General features: G+C 53.9%; 3 protein-coding genes across 4 annotated transcripts; all 3 read right to left on the bottom strand.

Annotated features, from left to right (window-relative positions):
* Window positions 1–425: 425 nt before the first annotated feature.
* On the bottom strand, window positions 426–5,024 carry PHF23 (PHD finger protein 23). 2 transcript variants are annotated; one of them, XM_012457444.3, is made up of 5 exons: window positions 4,968–5,024; window positions 3,035–3,066; window positions 2,788–2,880; window positions 1,322–2,156; window positions 426–1,233 (listed from the first exon to the last, which is right to left on the bottom strand). In XM_012457444.3, the coding sequence occupies exons 1-5, from the start codon at window positions 5,011–5,013 to the stop codon at window positions 1,019–1,021; spliced, it is 1,221 nt and encodes a 406-aa protein (XP_012312867.2). In that variant the 5' UTR covers window positions 5,014–5,024; the 3' UTR covers window positions 426–1,018. The 2 variants fall into 2 exon arrangements, with proteins under 2 accessions (XP_012312867.2, XP_012312868.2); XM_012457445.3 differs by lacking the exon at window positions 4,968–5,024 and adding an exon at window positions 4,636–4,848.
* A 769-nt stretch (window positions 5,025–5,793) lies between these two features.
* GABARAP (GABA type A receptor-associated protein) lies at window positions 5,794–7,832 on the bottom strand. Its single transcript, XM_012457447.3, has 4 exons — window positions 7,624–7,832; window positions 6,976–7,054; window positions 6,717–6,835; window positions 5,794–6,294 (listed from the first exon to the last, which is right to left on the bottom strand). Exons 1-4 carry the CDS (start codon window positions 7,711–7,713, stop codon window positions 6,229–6,231), a joined length of 354 nt encoding a protein of 117 aa, XP_012312870.1. The 5' UTR covers window positions 7,714–7,832; the 3' UTR covers window positions 5,794–6,228.
* A 1,090-nt stretch (window positions 7,833–8,922) lies between these two features.
* CTDNEP1 (CTD nuclear envelope phosphatase 1) lies at window positions 8,923–16,587 on the bottom strand. The gene is made up of 8 exons (XM_012457450.3): window positions 16,042–16,587; window positions 12,750–12,816; window positions 12,536–12,654; window positions 12,269–12,340; window positions 11,736–11,852; window positions 11,498–11,609; window positions 9,889–9,973; window positions 8,923–9,577 (listed from the first exon to the last, which is right to left on the bottom strand). Exons 1-8 carry the CDS (start codon window positions 16,141–16,143, stop codon window positions 9,517–9,519), a joined length of 735 nt encoding a protein of 244 aa, XP_012312873.1. The 5' UTR covers window positions 16,144–16,587; the 3' UTR covers window positions 8,923–9,516.
* Between the last annotated feature and the right edge of the window lie 618 nt (window positions 16,588–17,205).

Here is a 17,205-nt window from a genome sequence, read left to right as displayed (position 1 = left end):
CCTCCTAGCGCCCCCGCCACGTGATCGCTGCCTTAAGCAACGGTTTCCCAGCCCCCAAACGATTACCCTAGGCGAGGTCCTGCGTGCACTCTGGCTAAACTGGCCTCTGCCCTCAGGAAGCAGACAATCGGCTCCCACCGTGCTTTACCCGACCCAGGCGGGAACGCGAAGCAACTGTGACCCGCAGGAGTGTGCGTGCAGGGAGTGAAGGTGGGGATTGTGGAGCTTCCTAGACTCCAGTAGGGAGGAACAAATACAATGAAAGCTCTAAGGTGGCTTACTCGAGCATCTTGGGGTGGGAAAGGCCCAGTGCCATGCCATCTTCAGATTGGACTTTGAGAGGTGGTTCTTTCAGCCCCACCTCCAGCTAGTCTTCAGCCAGCTCTTCTAAAGCCTCCCTCCCAAGCAGGACAGTCAGTGAGGGCTATAAACACAAAAGAGCCCACTCTGCTTTATTTACAACACGCAGGCTGTCTGTACAAACAGCGGCCAATATTATTAAAAACAAAAGAGGTGAATAAGAATCGTCACCTTTCTGCTTTCCTTCCTCGCTTGGCCAGGCTCTAGTACTCCACCTTTGAGCTGCCATGCCCAATAGGGGAAGTTCAAAATTAAAAATACAACCGGTGAAGAAAATAAATGGGGAGTGAAATAGAAGAAAAGATGAGGGAGGGGAGTGCTAATATTTACACTAGAGTTTTATAGACAACTGTCCCATTCCATCCCAATTCCATCCTGACCCAGAAAATGACGGTGGCAGGTCCAAGAGACAGAGATTGTGTCTAGAGAGACAGACAGGCTCCCACCCCCAACTGTAATGGGTCCAATTTCAAATCCACAGAGTGGGGAGGAGGGAGAGGGTAGGAAAGTGAGACATTCATTTTCAAACAAGTCTCCTTTGGGAATTCCTGCCTTGAAGTGCGGACAGTATCCAAGCTCCAGGGATAGGCTGAGGTCCCTGAGGCTCAGTTCCCAAATCGAGTTGTCATTTGGAAGTTCCAGCCTAGAGTTGGCGACGTCAGGGCTCTCCAGATTTGGGAGGCCCCCCTAACCGCCGGGCCTCTGGCCTCAGTTCCTTGCATTTCTGGCAATAAAAGAAGTCAGGGACATTGGTCTTCTTAATCTTAGCACAGGAGAGGTGGATCCACGTCCCACACAGGCTGCACTCAATCATGGGCCTCCCTGCAAAGGGCTTTCGGCAGTAACATGTGATGAGATCCCATGAGTCATCACCTGGGGAAAAAAAGGTTTGGTATTCTGCCAGAGCTGTTTTTGGATTCACAACACCCTCAAACCCATCGTCCCAGCCCAAACCTCTCACCTGATTCTACCATGATGTCCTCGTCCATGACCCGCATCTCGCCTTCACTGGAGCTGGCATCTCCATCTTGGCTTGTTTCAGTGCTGCCCACCTCCTTGCTTTCACTGTCAGGAGGGACGCCTTCAGGGTGCACTGTGGCAGGGGGCCTAGGAGCCTCTGGGGGTGCTGGGAGCACAGGGGCTGGGGCTTCACCCCCTACCACTGTTGCCATCTCTTCCTCTTCTTCCTCTTCCTCTTCCTCCTCCTCCTCTTCAGAGTCTGTATCACTGGGGGGTGCCTGAGGAGGCCCAGGAGGTGGGAGTCTATCCCCCCGTTCTGCCTTTTTTAACTTCCGCTTCTTGCTCTTCTTGATTCGAGACCTCTTTTCCCCATCCCCAGGAGTTGGCCGAGGCCTCCGAAGCACCCCAAAGCCAGCCCCAGCTCCTGGCCCCAACTTTCGGTTCTTTCGGTCCTTCTTTCGAGGAGGATGGGAGAGGTCCCCCTGGGAAAGGGGCACTGGGGTAAGAGCAGCAGGGGGCCGGGAGGTATGTGTCAGGGATGTGGGGGACAAAGGAGATGCCACTTTGGGCCCATCCAGATCAAATAGAGAGTCCTTGAGCTTCATCTTCTCAAGTAAGGTAGCACTGTCAGGGGCCTGCAGGCGAGAGAAAGTGGACCTTGGGGGTCCTGGCTGGGTGGGACCTGCTTGGGCTGCCCTTCTCTTGGATGACTTTGCTTTCTTAACAAAAGTCTGGATGGTTCGAAGATCTGAGGGGGCTGAGTCCCAGCCATCACTGTCTGCTGCACTCTCTCCTCGCAATGGAGAGCTGGAGCCAGAGGCTGGCCAGTCACTTTCCTTAAAAGGGGAAAGAGACCAGGGTCAGCAGAACGCTAGTGTCATCTCAGCCCCTCCACAAACCCAGCTTGAAAAAAAGCAGGGACCCAATTTACCCCAAAATGCCCTACGCCAACCACTAAATCCCACTGTGCTCCAAAACCTTCTCCCCACCCCAATTCCCATCAGCATGTCCTCTTGACCACTTTCATGTTACTGCCACACTCCAGTCTGCTACCTCACCGCTGCCCCTGCCCAGGACCTTTGGAATACTGTATCCCCCACATCAGAGCCGTGTGTCCTTAGCTCTATTTCTGTACAGCCTCATTTGTTACCATTTTCATTTCCCTAAAATTTATCCATCAACAGCTTCCATTCACAGCACCTCAAGACTATGCCAAAATCTTGACCAGTGCCTCCAAACTCTTGACCAGTGCTTCCAAATCCCTTTTCACTGCTCTCCAGGTTAGGTATCTCTAGATCACCTCCCTGCACACCAGCTTTTCTACCACAGCCCTAAGTGTCTCCCAACTTCCTAGTCATAATTTCTAGGGGCCCCTCCTCCAAGAAAAGCAATACAGTTCTACTTGAACAACAGGCGCTCTACAGTCCCACCACACCAGCCTCAAGTCAGTAATTCTCCTGTCCCTACCTCTTTGCTAGGGGGGATGTAACCAGCATATGCCAAGACAAAACTGCAGAATTTGTTGAAATCCTCAATTGTTCTCCGCCGTTTCTCTGGTGGCTGAAAGGAAGAAGACATGGATCACATGGGAAGCCACACAGTTTAAGAAGGGTATTCCCAGAGACACAGTACCTAAGTAAGCAGTCTAGAAAAGGGGGGCGGGGGAGCGCTGTCAGGCAGGGATACTAGGCTACAAAGGTAGGGGAAACCTCACCTGAGTCTCTGGCTTAAGGGTCGGAGGTGGATCTGAAAAAGCAATAAAAGCTGAGTCAAGACACTAGGAAACAGTCTGTGTAAAACTCCCCCTCTAAACGCTGCGGTTCCCAAGTGAACCCCCTGCTCTCTCCCAGGTCCCTCTGCCAGGCCAGCAGGCCCCCAGCTGTGTTGGATCCGCCCCTGCTCCCCCTTCCGCCCCGCGAGGGGCGGAGCCTAGGCGCGGCGCCCTCTGAGGCCTCGCTATAGCGCTCCCCTTCCCCCAACAGCAGGCCCGGCGCCCCGCCCCCCCAACTCACGGTCTCTCTCGACTCCAGTCTACTCGGATCCCTCAGCGCCCCACCCCACCTTACGGCTCCCGGGGCCGCGTCCTGGCCGCCGCCTGCCGCCCCCGTCCTTCACACGCGCCCGGAGCCCCGAGTTCCTACCCAGCCGCGCTCCACTGCCTAGGGCCCTCCGAGACCGCACACGCCGCCCGCCGGCCCCGAGGGTCCAGGATGACCACGCCGAACCGCTCCCCGCCCTCTGGCCCCTTCTACTCGAGCACGCGGCCCGGCGCGCCCCTCACCCCCATCCCAAACACACACAGGCACACGTATCCAACGCTCCTTCGCGGCCGGGACAGACCAGGGAGCTCTAACCCGGACGCGGCCCCACCTGCCCCCCCCATACCGCGCTCCCCACAATTTCGCTGTCCCTCCGCCCCCATCCGGGGCTTTGGCCCCTCCCCGTCTCGAGCTCCTCGGGCTCCCCGCCGGGCCCCCCGCCCCGTTCCCGAGCCCTCTCCGGCCGCCGCCCCCCCCCCCCGCCCCCGTACTCACCACCCAGTCACTAGGCTACGGACCCCTCAACTCCAGCACTTTCCCCCCAATCAGCTACCCCCTCTCTCTCCACAGCAGCCACTGCTGCTGCCGCCGATGCCCCCCTCACCCTCCGCAACTCCCAGGCTCTAACCCTCGCGGACCAAACCTACCCCCCCAAGCAAGTCGCCGGTCTTAACCCCCCCACCCCGCCCCACCACCCCCTACAACTACCCAGTTCGCCTCGCTTCCTGGCTCGCTCGCTCCACAACTACCCCCCTGTACAGGTCCGTCTGCCGTAGACAATACCCAGACCCCCTCTTCTCCCCACAACTACCTGCCCTCCCCTCCGACAATCACCGGGCATTCTCCGGCGGCAACTACTCGGAGCTCCGGCACCACCGCTACAAACTACCCCACCTCGGCGAACTACCGGGCCCCTCACTCAGCCTCTTCTATGTCCTCCCTTAGCAACTCTCCGGCCACCGGATTCCTCCAACCTCCCAGTTCAAGGGCCCCAATCTGCCGGTGGCCCTTTCGGCCCCTAACCCCCGAGGCTCCGGGTTTCCAGCTCCTATCCCCCGCACCCCCACACCGTTTGATCTCCAACTCCCCTAGCGCAGTCTCCCACTCCTCTTTCTCCAAGGTCTCTGAACTCGTCGCTCTCCCACCTCCAGGGCCAGGCTCCCGACCCCCTCCCCGAACTCCCCCGCTGGGCTCCGGGGCTCGACCTCCAAGTTTGCCAATTGATTCCTCGCCCGCCCCCCGCCGGCTCAGCGCTCCGTGCCGGTCTAGAGCTCACCTTCGGGGCTGGGCTCCGCCATGGCTTCCAGCATCGCCCCCTCCCCTCCTCCCGGTCCGGCGCCCCCCTCCCCGGAGCCGGGGATCCCGGTGCCGCCTCTACTGCTCGGTGGTCCTACTGTTTCGCTCCACAGAAGTGTCCGCCTCAGCCCGGTTGAGACTCGAGTCCGCTAGCCGCTGCCGCCACCTCCCTCCACCACTGCCTCCCGCACTCCCGGACCGGGGCCCCCTCCCCCCGCGCCGCCGGCCGCCTGCTCCCTCCTCCTCCTTCTCTCTCCTCCCTCCCTCCTCTTCTCTCCCTCCTCCCTCCGCCGGCGCCGAGGCGCAATGCACCAAGGGTTTTGTAGTCCGTACGGGGACAGCGGGAAAGGGACCGCATGAGCCTCCGGAACTTTGATTCCCAGAAAGCCACGGGCTGACGCAGGCGCACCAAGCCGCTCCCCTCCCCCGGGGAGTGGCGGGGAGACCGGGAGCCGGAGGGGAGAGCGGAAATGCGCGCACAGACCCGTGGGAGATGTAGGCTGGGCGGGACGATGAAAGAAGAGGAAGAAGGGATTAGAACTCTCGGCCACCATACTGCCTCGTTCTGCAGCTTCTTTCTCCCCCGGGGGACCGCCCCACTTCCGGCCTGCGGGAGAAATGATCGCTGGGAGATGAAGTACTCCTGGCGATAATGGCTCCCTCCTCCCAGTCTTCTTCCTCCCTGATTCCACTCCTCCAGATCCCACTCGCCTGCAAAACTCTAGCCAAGTGACATGCAGCTGAGAACAGCCGTTTTACCAGCTCCTACACATGAAAATATCTTAATTAAAATGTTCTAATAAATGTCCACCTAAGGCAGGTACTTTCGAACTTTCTCCACAGGAACCCACAGTAAAAAAACAGTATTTTTTACATAAGCATATTTAACATTTAGTTTCACATGTGTCATAAACCTAAAGTTTTATGAAATGATACTCAGTATGCCATTCCATTACAACAAAATCACCCTCTCTTTGCAGACAGGGAAAAGCTCAACATGAACAGAATAAACCAAAATATACTTATATCCCTCCAGCTTGTACCCATTACTCTTCTTTCCCCACCACTGAAACCCACTGACGCCTTGGAAAGACTAAAAAACAGGGGGACGAGGGGAGCAACACAAGGCAAAATTCAGTTCAGCTTGGTGGTTTCTTCTTTATTGATGTGCCTCCTACCTTCCCCCCACAATTTCAGTCCCTTCCAACTACCCCCAAAAAAGAAGGTAGTGAAAGGAAGGGATTGCTGGGGTTCTGAGCCCCTTGGGCAGTCAGAAAGGGAACAGAAACCAAAACAATCACTAGATGTGACAGAGACTGACAATCATGAGCCTAAAGCAGAATGGGAAAGGCGGGCAGAGAAAGGGGAAGAAAGGAGAAGGGAGAGGTACAAGATGCCAACTCCACCATTACCCCTCCTAAGAGAGGCTGGAGAGAAAGCCTCAAACATTAAGAAGTGCCGGTCCTGAATAAGGGAGGCGGTATTTGAGCTTGAAGGAGGAGGAAGTCAAGAAAGGGGGGCCACCTCTCTCTTTGTAGAATGAGAGCCCCCCTCCAGCTGAGGGGTAGCAGCTTCACAGACCGTAGACACTTTCGTCACTATAGGCAATGTACAGAAAGAAGTCTTCTTCGTGGTGTTCCTGAGATGAAAGCAGAAAACTGTTCAGCAACTGGGCTCCTAACTTACTTCAACCAACCACCACCCAGACACAGTCTTCTAGAACCACAAACCAGTGCCCGACTCCTTCACTGACTCCAAGGACTAGCACAAGCAGTATAATCTCTGCAGTCCTGGGCAAAAAGACCTTAAACTGTTTTCTGCTGCTCTGGAATGGGGAGGAGGACTGGGAAGAGTCCTGATCAGACAGTTCCTCTAGCTCACTGTTCTCTTCGCTTCTCTCTACTCCTACTGTTCTGTCCAAACCCCTAACCCACTGCTATCATGAAATTTTAAGGCAAGTCAAGAAGCTAGCCCAAAACTACTGATGTAACAACACTTTCTTCCGCTCAGGCTCTTCCAAGTTTCCTCTCCAAAACCTCCACCACTTCCCAGTCACCATACCTGGTAAAGTTGACCCATTGTGGCACTGGTGGGTGGAATGACATTGTTGACAAAGAAAAACAAGGCATCCTCAGCTCGGAGATGAATTCGCTTCCGGATCAAGAAGTAGAACTGACCAACTGCAAAAGATACAAGGTGTGAGAAAGTCACAGAGGTCATAAATGCCCTCAAAAGAACAGCTGCTAGGTGGAGCCTCCTCCTGCAGAGACTGCACTCCCACCCACAGGAAGCAAGCCTAGGTCTTGGGTCAGGTTCCCACCTGTGAGATCAGAAGGCACCAGGTATTTCTTTTTGTCCAGGTCTCCTATCCGAGCTTTGGGAGCCTTTTCTACTATCACCTGATGAAGAGAAGATGAAAATGAGGAGGCAGAGGAATGCAGCCCCGCAGCTGCACCTGTTAAGAACTCAAGTAACAATAACCCTAGTACCTAAATCTACCCCAGACTCATCTGTCTTTGCACACGCGGTGCAGCCCTGAGTCCCAGAGATCCTGACCTCACTGACTGGAGTTCATTTAAATATCCAGGATCCATCCCCCGAATAGGGCGTCACCATAAACAACTATCTTAATCAGATGGAGATGACTTGTCTGGGCCGACTAATGTTTCAATCTCGCAACCTCAACTAGCTGGGGGAATGACCACTTGAAGCTCAGGCTGTCAAACTCTCTTAAGGCCTCCACTCACAAATGCCAAGGTTTCTCTCTCCTGTCTACATCCCTCTCTACCCCGTGTCCACCACTACCCCACTCCTCTCATCCTCGGTCCGAGGGACAGCAGTTTCAGGCTCGCTCCCAACACCGCCATAGCCAGCAGCCTGATCCCCGCGCTGCCCGTCCCAAATCCAAGGCCAGGCTGTGGCGTCAGCCTAAGCGTCCCGCGCCCTCGGCCCAGGCTACTGTCCTCACCGGCACCCGGTCCGGGTATTTCTTTCGGATCTTCTCGCCCTCAGAGCGGCGCTTCTCGAACGGATGCTCTTCTTTGTACACGAACTTCATCCTCCCGGGAACCGGGTTGGACCAGGCTGGGCTGAGGGAACCCGGGGGGGCCGGACGGGGGGCGGCGGCGACAGCGGCGACGGGCGGGCGGATTCAGCGGAGCGATCCACGAATTTGCGCCACTTCCCTATTCACCAACCCCGCCCCCGAATAACAGGACGGCCCCCCCGCCGCTAAGATACGCCACTACCTCATCGGCACTAACGCTGCTAGCGTAACAACACCCACTGACCCGCCCCCTCGCGCCATTAGCGTAATCGCTTTGGAATTAATGTGTGGGATACGCAGGACACGTAGCAAAGATGGTTGGTTTTGTCTATCGAAAATAACTCTAAACCTATCCCCCAACCTTCCTCTCAAGGAAGCTGGGGCTCAAGAGGAGTATGAGATGGTAAAATAATCATATGAGACTTGGTTCCCCAAGTTCCTTTCGGAAATAACGTAGAGGAACAGCAGAGACAATTACAAGGTTGGCTATTCACAAAACGGGTTGCTACGCTGAAGGCGGCCGTTGACACCAAAACAAAGTAGTACCCAAGTGACAGAGATGATCTCCAGAAATAAGAGTTCAAAAAGAAAACGGATGTTTGCAGAGATGTACAGAACGCTTGAGTGCCAAGAACGAGTAGACCAATAGGGACTGGAGAGGAGGGCCGAGAGGTAGGGACTACGCCAGCGCGGAGGAACACCGCAGTGTTTGAGTGAAATCATGTGATCTCAGAGAGGGCGGAGCGTCACGTGGCGGGTGCGGAAAATAGGGCCGGCTCGGGAGGGCGCCGGGGAGGCGGGGCCAGCTGGGCGACTTCGGGGAGGGGCCCTCCCTCCCCGGAGAGCCGAGGTCCGGGTGTTAGCCGCTTGGGGGGCAGCGCCCGCTTAGCCTGTCCATAACAGTGCTCCCAGCGAAGCCCGACGTTTCTCTAGCTCTACGCCCTTTGGCCGCCCAGGTTTCTCCTTTCGGCCTTCAATAGCCTACTGCACCGAAGGTATCCTTCCACTCCCCACCAGCGCGCCCATCCTGTCACTCGGCCATTCCCGCCAAAGCATCTGGTGTCCACATTCACTATTGTATCCCCATGATCAACACCACCTTTCCCCCTGCTCTCCAGTCCAGAAGCAGGCTCTTCCCCCTCTGCCCTGGAGACAGGGTGCATGTGAACAAAGTGCCCTCCCCTCACTTCCCAAAACCCCAGAGAAGGACCTAAGGGCCGCTTTGGTTTCAAAGTTATAATGCATGGTTTAAAAGAGAGGAAAGGAAAAAAAGAGACAAAGCTGGTTACAGATCTGAGGGAGTCTAAGGAGAGAAAAATACGAGAGTAAAGGGGGGACAAATTGAGGGAAAAACCAGTGGCCCAAAATCCCGGTATCCCACCCAAAGCCCAGCCCTTGGAGCAGGAGTGAAGAATTAGATCAGTTTTGTACAAGAGTTTAAAAAAAAAATCAAATCACAACAAAGCTGACTTGGCTTCTTTTTGAGCCTCCTGGATCACCGTATGTCTGTCACTCTGGCCAGTCCTGCCTCTCCACCACAAACACTGTTTCAGCTCTCCTAGGTCTCCGCCTGTGTCCCAGTCTGGGGTTTCCACGGAGTGTGAACACGAAGTTAGCGTGAGGCTGCTTCAGAGCTCCCGGCCCGTGTGTCCATCCAGACTCCAAGTGGAGTGTAGGGCTCCCAAGGGCAGCGAGGGGTGGGACAGGCAGACCCTGCCCAGGCAGTCCTCACATTGGACAGGGCATCAGACGGCATCCCAAGGGCTCACCCTCCCTTTCCCCCCCACCCCAACTCAGGTGGAGGGGGAGCAGCTGTCACCAGAGCCTATGTTGGTGAAGGTTTCGGCTCAGCACGGAACGGACATCAGCGGTGAACCTGGGACAACGACAATAACTTGCATAGGCAGAGTTCCTTATATTGATACCCTCATAACACTAATGTAAGGTGCATCACTGGAGGGGTGGGGCATACATTATCACAATATTCACATGATTAGGTAGGTCCAATTTGCCCACAGCCTACTAGCTAAAGTGATGAGTTTTGAAGTAAGAAGACCTGGGTCCAAATGTTAAATTCTTAAGGGAGGAGAGTTAAGTAAAACAGGACAGATGTTTTTTATTCCCCCTTAGGATCTCCCACCGCCTCCCTTCCTCAGAAATCCAGTGTCCAGAGCCCACTTCCCTTACCTGAGGGCATCCAGCATCGGGAGCAGGTTGAGAAGGGCTGTGTCGCTGGGGTCACTAAACCAGGATTTGATGGGGATGGCGTTGTCTAGGGTAGGTAGGTGAAAATGCAGATGAGAAGAAACAGAATTAAAGAGAGACTGGGTGTTTTTCTCTTACTGGAGGGAAGGAGGAATTATTACTTAAAAATATATACCTCCCACTACCGGAAGTCAACAACCTAAGTAAAACTTTCCTGATTTATGCTCCAAAATAAAATTAAGTTTTTTGGTTTTTTTTTTAAGACTCAGTCTCACTTTTCTCCACCAGGCTGGAGTGCAATGGCACAATCACAGTTAACTGCAATGCCCACCTCCTGGGTTCAAGCAATTCTCCTACCTCACTTCCAAGTAGCTGGGATTACGGGTGCCTGCCACCACACCTGGCTAATTTTTGCATTTTTAGTAGAGATGGGATTTCACCATGTTGGCCAGGCTGGTTTGGAACTCCTGACCCTCAGGTGATCTGCCCGCCTTGGCCTCCCAAAGTGCTGATGAAAAGAGGCGCAAGCCACCACGCCCGGCCTGAAATGAAGTTTTAATCACCAGATCTCATACTTATTGATGCTCCTAGTCAAACTTATTGCCATTGTGCCTCACTTGAAACACACTTGGCCTGGCACAGTGGCTCACACCTGTAATCCCAACACTTTGAGAGGCCAAGATGGGAGGATCACTTGAGCTCAGGAGTTTGAGTCCACCCTGGGCAACATAACAAGATCTCATCTCTACTAAAAATCAAAAAATTGGCCGGGCATGGTGGCTTACGCCTGTAATCCCAGCACTTTGGGAGGCCAAGGTGAGCAAATCATGAGGTCAGGAGTTTGAGACCAGCCTGACCAACATGGTGAAACCCTGTCTCTACTTAAAAATACAAAAAATTAGCTGGGTGTGGTGGTGGGCACTTGTAATCCCAGCTACTCAAGAGGCTGAGGCAGGAGTATCGCTTGAACCTGGGAGGTGGAGGTTGCAGGGAGCCGAGATAACACCACTGCACTCCAGCCTGGGCAACAGTGCAAGACTCCATCTCAAAAAAAAAAAAAAAGAAAGAAAAATTAGCTGGGCATGGTGGTACACACCTACAGACCCAACTACTGAGGAGGCTGAGGCAGAAAGATCACTTGAGCCTGGGAGAACAAGGCCACAGTGAGTGAGCTATGATCATGAGCTGGAGAACTATTGCACTCCAGTCTGGGCAACAGAGTAAGACCCTATCTCAAAAAATAAATAAATTTTAAAAAAGAAAAAAAAATGATATGAGAAATCTGGGAGAACAAGGCTGCAGTAAGTGAGCTATGATCATGACACTGCACTCCAGCCTGGGCAACAGAGTAAGACCCTATCTCAAAAAATAAATTTTAAAAAAGAAAAAAATGATATGAGAAATCTGATTTATGAAATGGACATATATGATATCTCATTTGAAATAGGAAAATAATTTGCATTTGGACTTATAGCAAACTAGGGATAAACTAGGGAATCCTAGCTCTCAGGGACCAAGGCCCAGGTCTCCTGCAAAAATACCTTCTCAGAACCATGTTCTGGTCTTGCCAGACTCACCAACTTCCCCATACCTGGATGGCTCCTGTAAGCCCCTGGGGAGTTATCCAGGATCACAATGCTGGAGAGGTCACTATGGACCACAGAGAGGTCCTTGATGTAGCTGCCCAACTCCAAAGTGCAGTGCTGGAAGACAGGGGATTATGTAATAGGCCTCCCCCACACCCTCTCCAGGATCATCTCCTCAAACCCAGATCCCTCCCTGGTGGCCTCCCTCCCAAGCCACACTCTTAGACCAGGATTCTAGCTTACCTGTCTGTAGTATCGCCTCTTAAGGATGCTTCTGCTATTGTCTAGTTTATCTGCCACAGCAGAGCCATAGATCTCCATGCTTGCTGTAAACACCACCAGCTCATACCACTGGCTCACCTGAAATAGATTGGGGGAGAAGATGATGCCTTACAAGGTGATCATTCTTTTAGACATACAGTTATCTTTCAGAAGGGCAACAGCATAGTCCTTCAGGCCTTCCATCGACATCAGATGTCTCCGAGGACAGGAAATTCTGAACCCCCAGTCCAAACCTCCAAACTCAGTGTTAGGCATCCTACACTCTTAAGATTTGGAAATGTAAGAACAAGAGAGAAAGAAGCCTGTGGAAGAGTTACATCAGCACAACAAATGAACCCCAAGTACTGAAAGCCACTCCCCTACATTCCACAGCCTCCCCTCTCAAAAACTGCTCTTACTCATTTCTCCTCATCCTTTCCTCCAAATCCTCTGAATTCCCAGAGCCCTAAAACCATTCCTTCATCACAGAGCTCCCTTTAGCTCCCCAAACTCACCACTTCCAAGAAGAAATCCACATGAGGCCTCTTATGTACAAAAAACCGGACAGGATGTTTGTCTATTACCACCTATAGAGGAACAAGATGGGCTGGGGGAAGTCCTGAACACCAAAACCCAGGCCTGGAAAACACCTCACCCACTTGCTTCCCTCCTCCAGGCTGACACCGGTGCCAGGGGATGGAAACTCTGGGACTGGGAAAGGGAGTCCAGGTCTGGGCAGAGTAACAGATGTAACCATTTTACCACTCCCCACCGCCACACACCTTGAGGATGAAGTCAGGAGGTGTTCCAGGCCGGACTGTGGGCCTTAGGACCCCATCATGGTGGGAGTGAATAAGTGTCTCATCCAGATCCAGCACCAGGATCTTCCTCTTCACCTGGGCTGAACCACAATGAGAAGGAATAATATTGACCAACCTCTGGCCCAGAGCTGGCCCCCTACTTCACCTTAAAGGAGGCTTCCCACCACATACTTACCTAGCCGATTCCGGGACACAGGAGATAAGGGTAGGATATCATATCGAACAGTTTGGTACTGAATTACCTAGAAATAGCACAAAAGAGGATTGGAACCCTTGACAAGGAAGTCTTCCCCTGTAACAGTAACAGGTAGCACAGGTTGAACATTTACCACAGATACTGGGTATGTGACTTAGGATTATTTCATTTAATCCTCAAAACAACCCTGATACTACTATTATCCCTGTTTTAAGGTAAAGAAACCGAGGCTACACAGCTAGGGATTATCTTAAGTTGTTTGTCTCCCTGATTAAAATGAAAACTCTATGAGAACATGATTTTATCTAGATCATGGCTGTATTCCCAGTGCCTAGAACACTGTAGCAAAGGTGGTTAGTTAATATTAGTAGAATCAATGAAGTGATAGAACCAGGATTGTACCAATGCAGTCCAACCCAAGAACCTGCTCTCTTTTTTGTTTTCTGTTTTTTTTTTTGTTTTTTTTTTTGAGACAGAGTCTCACTCTGTTGCTCAGGCTGGAGTACATTGGCATGATCTCTGCTCACTGCAACCTCTACCTCCCAGGTTCAAGTGATTCACCTGTTTCAGCCTCCCGAGCAACTGGTACTACAGGTGTCCACCACCATGCCCAGCTCATTTTTGTATTTTTAGTAGAGATAGGGTTTCACCATATTGGCCAGGCTGGTCTCGAACTTCTGACCTCATGATCCACCTGCCTCAGCTTCCCAAAGTGTTGGGATTACAGGCATGAGCCACCGCACCCAGTCAAACCTGCCCTCCTAACTATGATATCCTGCTACGCTGAACAAAGAAACACACGACCGGACCCCTCCCCGCCGCCACACAACCTTCCCCCAAGAATTATTTGTAGCAACTACCATCATCTCATATTCGGAACTGAGAGCCTCAGATTCCCTAGTGCACAGGGAGTAGGAGTCAGGGGAGGAGATCCCTGGGTCTTTAATGGGAATATAGAATGAGGGAATCCAGAGGTTGTCAGGTCAGCTAAGTTCCCCTGGCTAGAAGCCACCACGCCTATTTTAACCAGCCACCTGTCCACTTCTGTCTTTCCTAGCCAAGTCACAAGTTCAGAGAACCTCAGCCCTCTGAACAGCCTCCTTATCCTGGTACCCAGGGTGAGGCAAAGAACACTGGATAGCCCCTGCCAGGCTGACTGGCAGGGTTTGGAGGCCAGAGTGAACTCAGGGCTGTAAGTGAGAGGTGAATAAGGGACAAGAGCCTTCCAGCTCTGCTTCTCCAGGCTTTCCCTAGGGACTCCTATTTCCTAATACACAAATCACCCCATGCAAAGCCTGGCAATTCGCTCCTCCACACTTTTCCTCAAAGGCAGAAACCCTCCTCAGTGCATCCCTAGGCCCCAAGCCACACAAGAACCAGGCTCTCCCTTGTAAACGAAAGGGCTCCCCACAAGTCAAGATCTGCCCTTCTTTTCTCCCTGGGCCATGAAGAGGTCTGAAACAGCTCGGGTGTCCAGCCTTGCTATCTCGGGTTGCATATGCTGGGCATGTAGGGAATGCTCCAAGCATCTGCCAGAAATGGGGTGGGGAAAGAAACCAGATTGAATGGGAGGGGAGGACAAAAGGCTGTGGGGTCAGTGCTGCCCAAAAGAGAGGAATTCTGGAAATAACTAACCTGTGGATGAGCTGAAGCACCACTCCATGTGCCCAGAAAACTGATGTGTTAGAGCAAGAAGAAGAAGCAGTCAACCCATAAAGAAGACCCCAGGAGGCCAGGCACAGTGGCTCAATCTAAGTACTTTGGGAGGCTGAGGCAGCTGGATCACTTGAGGTCAGGAGTTCTAGACCAGCCTGGCCAACATGGTGAAACCCCATCTTTACTAAAAATACAAAAAATTAGCCAGGTGTGGTGGTGGGCACCTGTAATCCCAGCTACTCAGGAAGAAGGAGAATCGCTTGAACCCAAGAGGTGGAGGTTGCAGTGAGCCAAGATCGCGCCACTGCACTCCAGCCTGGGTGAAAGAGAGACTCCGTCTCAGAAAAGAAAAGAAAACCCCCAGGAGCTAAGCCCACACAGATCTCAGCAGCTATGACCCTAAATTTTTCTTGGCTCCTAGCTCTTGTTTCAGGGGAATAGCGCTGCTGCCTACAGCCACAACCATCCTGAACTGTTCGCACCCTAAATCAGGAAGTGGAAGTAGACTGGTAAAGGAGAGAATGAACCCAAGGCCAGACCCATTCTCCCAAATCAGTTAAGTCAACCACCACTACCACTCAGAGCTTTCCTGGAAATTTCCTGGACCCCAGGTCACCCCAACCTAGTTTTATTCTTTCAAACTGTATTGAGGTATGCTAAGGAGTACAGACCAAAGTACAGACCCAGAACCTCTGACCTCGCTTACTAAACTCTCCCCAGACTCCTTCCGAGGATTCTCCCTGGTGGTAATGAGACCACAAGAACACATTCATTAGGTGCTGTTAGCTGAAGGAGCTCTGACCTTGGAGAAAAGCTAAGGGGAAAGGAACCCAGAGATGTTTGGGTACATCCAGACAGTATCCCTCAGAATGCTAGGGTCTCCTGGAGAAGCAAACATGCCCTCAGATTCAAGCCCTACAACTGACCAACGCTGCCCTCTGACAGGGACAGCCAGACTTTAATGGTGGGCACAGCACCCACCCTGAACTCCCTCCCACGATTAAAGAGGCCCATCATTAAAACATCTGCTTTAGTCCTCAAATCCAGATACCAATATTCACACTATGAAATACATTTTCACAGCCTTTTTGGAGTTCTCTTAATGGGAACCGCAGGGGTTTCTCCTTCACACCCAGGGTTTTCCCAAGTTCCAGTCCCTGTTTGTAACATGTGCACTCACACCCACCTCCACCCTTGACACACAAGTCGGTCTCTGCCTTGTTATGGGACCAAACACACACTGAGGTTCCAAATAGGGTCTTTCACAAGCCCACATCAACAGATCTGGCTGCCATCAAACAGGTGTTCCGCGCCTCTCGGTTTCTTTAGCAACAACTCCCGCTTTCTTAAAGAGCGCCCCACCCACCACCTTAGCCCCCAAGAGTTGCCAAATCCTGTCCCATGTAGCCCCATCAAAACCCCCAAGGTCTTGGTTCTATTACAAGGGTCTCCCTCCTCCCCAGCCGAAGCCCCGCTTAGGGTTCCCTAATTCTCTGGCGAGAAAAGCCCCCGCCAGGACTCCCTTCCTAGGCCCAAACAGAGGCCCGACACACTGAAAACCCGTGAGCACCGCAGACAGAGGTCCCCAACACCGCCAGCGCCCACCCTGGCTCACCGTGCGGATCTGCCTCCGCAAAAGGTAAATGAAGAAGCTCCAGAGCTTGGCGGCGAAGGCCACGAACGTGCGCAGCCCCAGCAGACACTGCGTCCGCATCATCCCGATGACCCCGGCACCGCCGGCCCCGGGGCCCCCGCGGCCCAGCTCCGCCAGCCCCCCGGGGGCAGCCCCCCGCCGCCGGGAGGGGGAACGGGGGCCCCGAGTGGCAGGAGAGGCTGCAGAGAGGGGCACGGAGCGGGCGGCTCAGAAAGCCACCGCGGGCTAAGGGAAAGCCCAGCGGAACCGGGAGATGGGGGACAGGCGTGGGCAGCCCGCGGGGGCCCACATGGACTGGGAGTGGCACCAACGGCTTCGGGGAGGTTGCCGGCCGAGACAGGTCGGGCTAGGATGGGGTCCTCCGAGACCAGAAGAGAAGGGAAAGGATAATTGGGGGAGGGGGCAATGGGGGAGGGGGCCAAGGAAAAGGGAGGGAGGGAAAAGGGAGGGGGAGGGGAAGGGGGAAAAGCGGAGAGTGGCCCGCTGCGCAGGCGCGCTAGGGGGCTACCCGCAGGAACGGAGCGGGCGGGGGCAGCGGCGCGCTAAGAGCTGCGACGGAGAACGGGACTGCAGAGCGGAGGAGCAGGGAAGCAGGGGGAGGGGGAGGGGGAGCCGAAGGGCGCGGAGCGCTGGGCCGGAGCGGCCTCCCCCTCCCCGAGCTCGGGGGTCCTTTAGCCGCTGGGGAGCGGGGCTGCAGCCTCTGCAGCTGGGTTTCCCTCTCTGACAGGCGCCATTTTACCGCCCAAAGGACTCCCCGCTCCTGTCTTCCCCCTCCTCTTCCCCTTTGACACTACTTCCGGTGGTGACGTGTATTCGCTTCACCAGGACCAAGTTCCCCCTGCGCGGTCTATGGGGGTAGGTATAAGGAAGGCCAGGAGCATTCTGAACGAGGCTGCAGTATTGCGCACGCGCGGAAGGTGTCCACGGGGCGGGGCCTGAGGCAAAGCAGGTCCCGCCTCAAGCTGCGTAGGCGGGGCGGAGTGACATCACTTTGCCCCGCGGTTAGGACCCTCGCGGGGGTTTTGTGGCTCCCCCTCCTCCTCCCACTGACAACTGCCCTAACTGCTCTTCTCGCCCCGGTCACAGTGAAAATGTAGACGGGGTCGTTGTACCTACGACTGTGCG

Source organism: Aotus nancymaae, unplaced genomic scaffold, assembly GCF_030222135.1.
Source record: "Aotus nancymaae isolate 86718 unplaced genomic scaffold, 86718_ANA_hifiasm-v0.15.2.pri h1tg000018l, whole genome shotgun sequence".
Lineage (NCBI taxonomy): Eukaryota > Metazoa > Chordata > Mammalia > Primates > Aotidae > Aotus > Aotus nancymaae.
Note: the sequence above shows the minus strand (reverse complement) of the source record. Positions and strands in the feature narration are given on the sequence as shown.

What these genes read in the sequence shown, in the direction of transcription:
- GABARAP (XM_012457447.3), bottom strand. Translation starts at nt 7,713, where the DNA reads ATGAAGTTCGTGTACAAAGAAGAGCATCCGTTCGAGAAGCGCCGCTCT. An exon ending in AATACCCGGACCGGGTGCCG is followed by an intron (nt 7,055 to 7,623) that starts GTGAGGACAGTA and finishes TCTCTTCATCAG; the next exon opens with GTGATAGTAGAAAAGGCTCC. An exon ending in GGTGCCTTCTGATCTCACAG is followed by an intron (nt 6,836 to 6,975) that starts GTGGGAACCTGA and finishes TATCTTTTGCAG; the next exon opens with TTGGTCAGTTCTACTTCTTG.
- CTDNEP1 (XM_012457450.3), bottom strand. Translation starts at nt 16,143, where the DNA reads ATGATGCGGACGCAGTGTCTGCTGGGGCTGCGCACGTTCGTGGCCTTC. An exon ending in AGAGGCGATACTACAGACAG is followed by an intron (nt 11,610 to 11,735) that starts GTAAGCTAGAAT and finishes CCTGTCTTCCAG; the next exon opens with CACTGCACTTTGGAGTTGGG. An exon ending in CCGATGCTGGATGCCCTCAG is followed by an intron (nt 9,578 to 9,888) that starts GTAAGGGAAGTG and finishes TCGTTGTCCCAG; the next exon opens with GTTCACCGCTGATGTCCGTT.
- PHF23 (XM_012457444.3), bottom strand. Translation starts at nt 5,013, where the DNA reads ATGCGGTCCCTTTCCCGCTGTCCCCGTACGGACTACAAAACCCTTG. An exon ending in ACATCCCCCCTAGCAAAGAG is followed by an intron (nt 2,157 to 2,787) that starts GTAGGGACAGGA and finishes TCCCCTTTTAAG; the next exon opens with GAAAGTGACTGGCCAGCCTC. An exon ending in GGACATCATGGTAGAATCAG is followed by an intron (nt 1,234 to 1,321) that starts GTGAGAGGTTTG and finishes TTTTTTCCCCAG; the next exon opens with GTGATGACTCATGGGATCTC.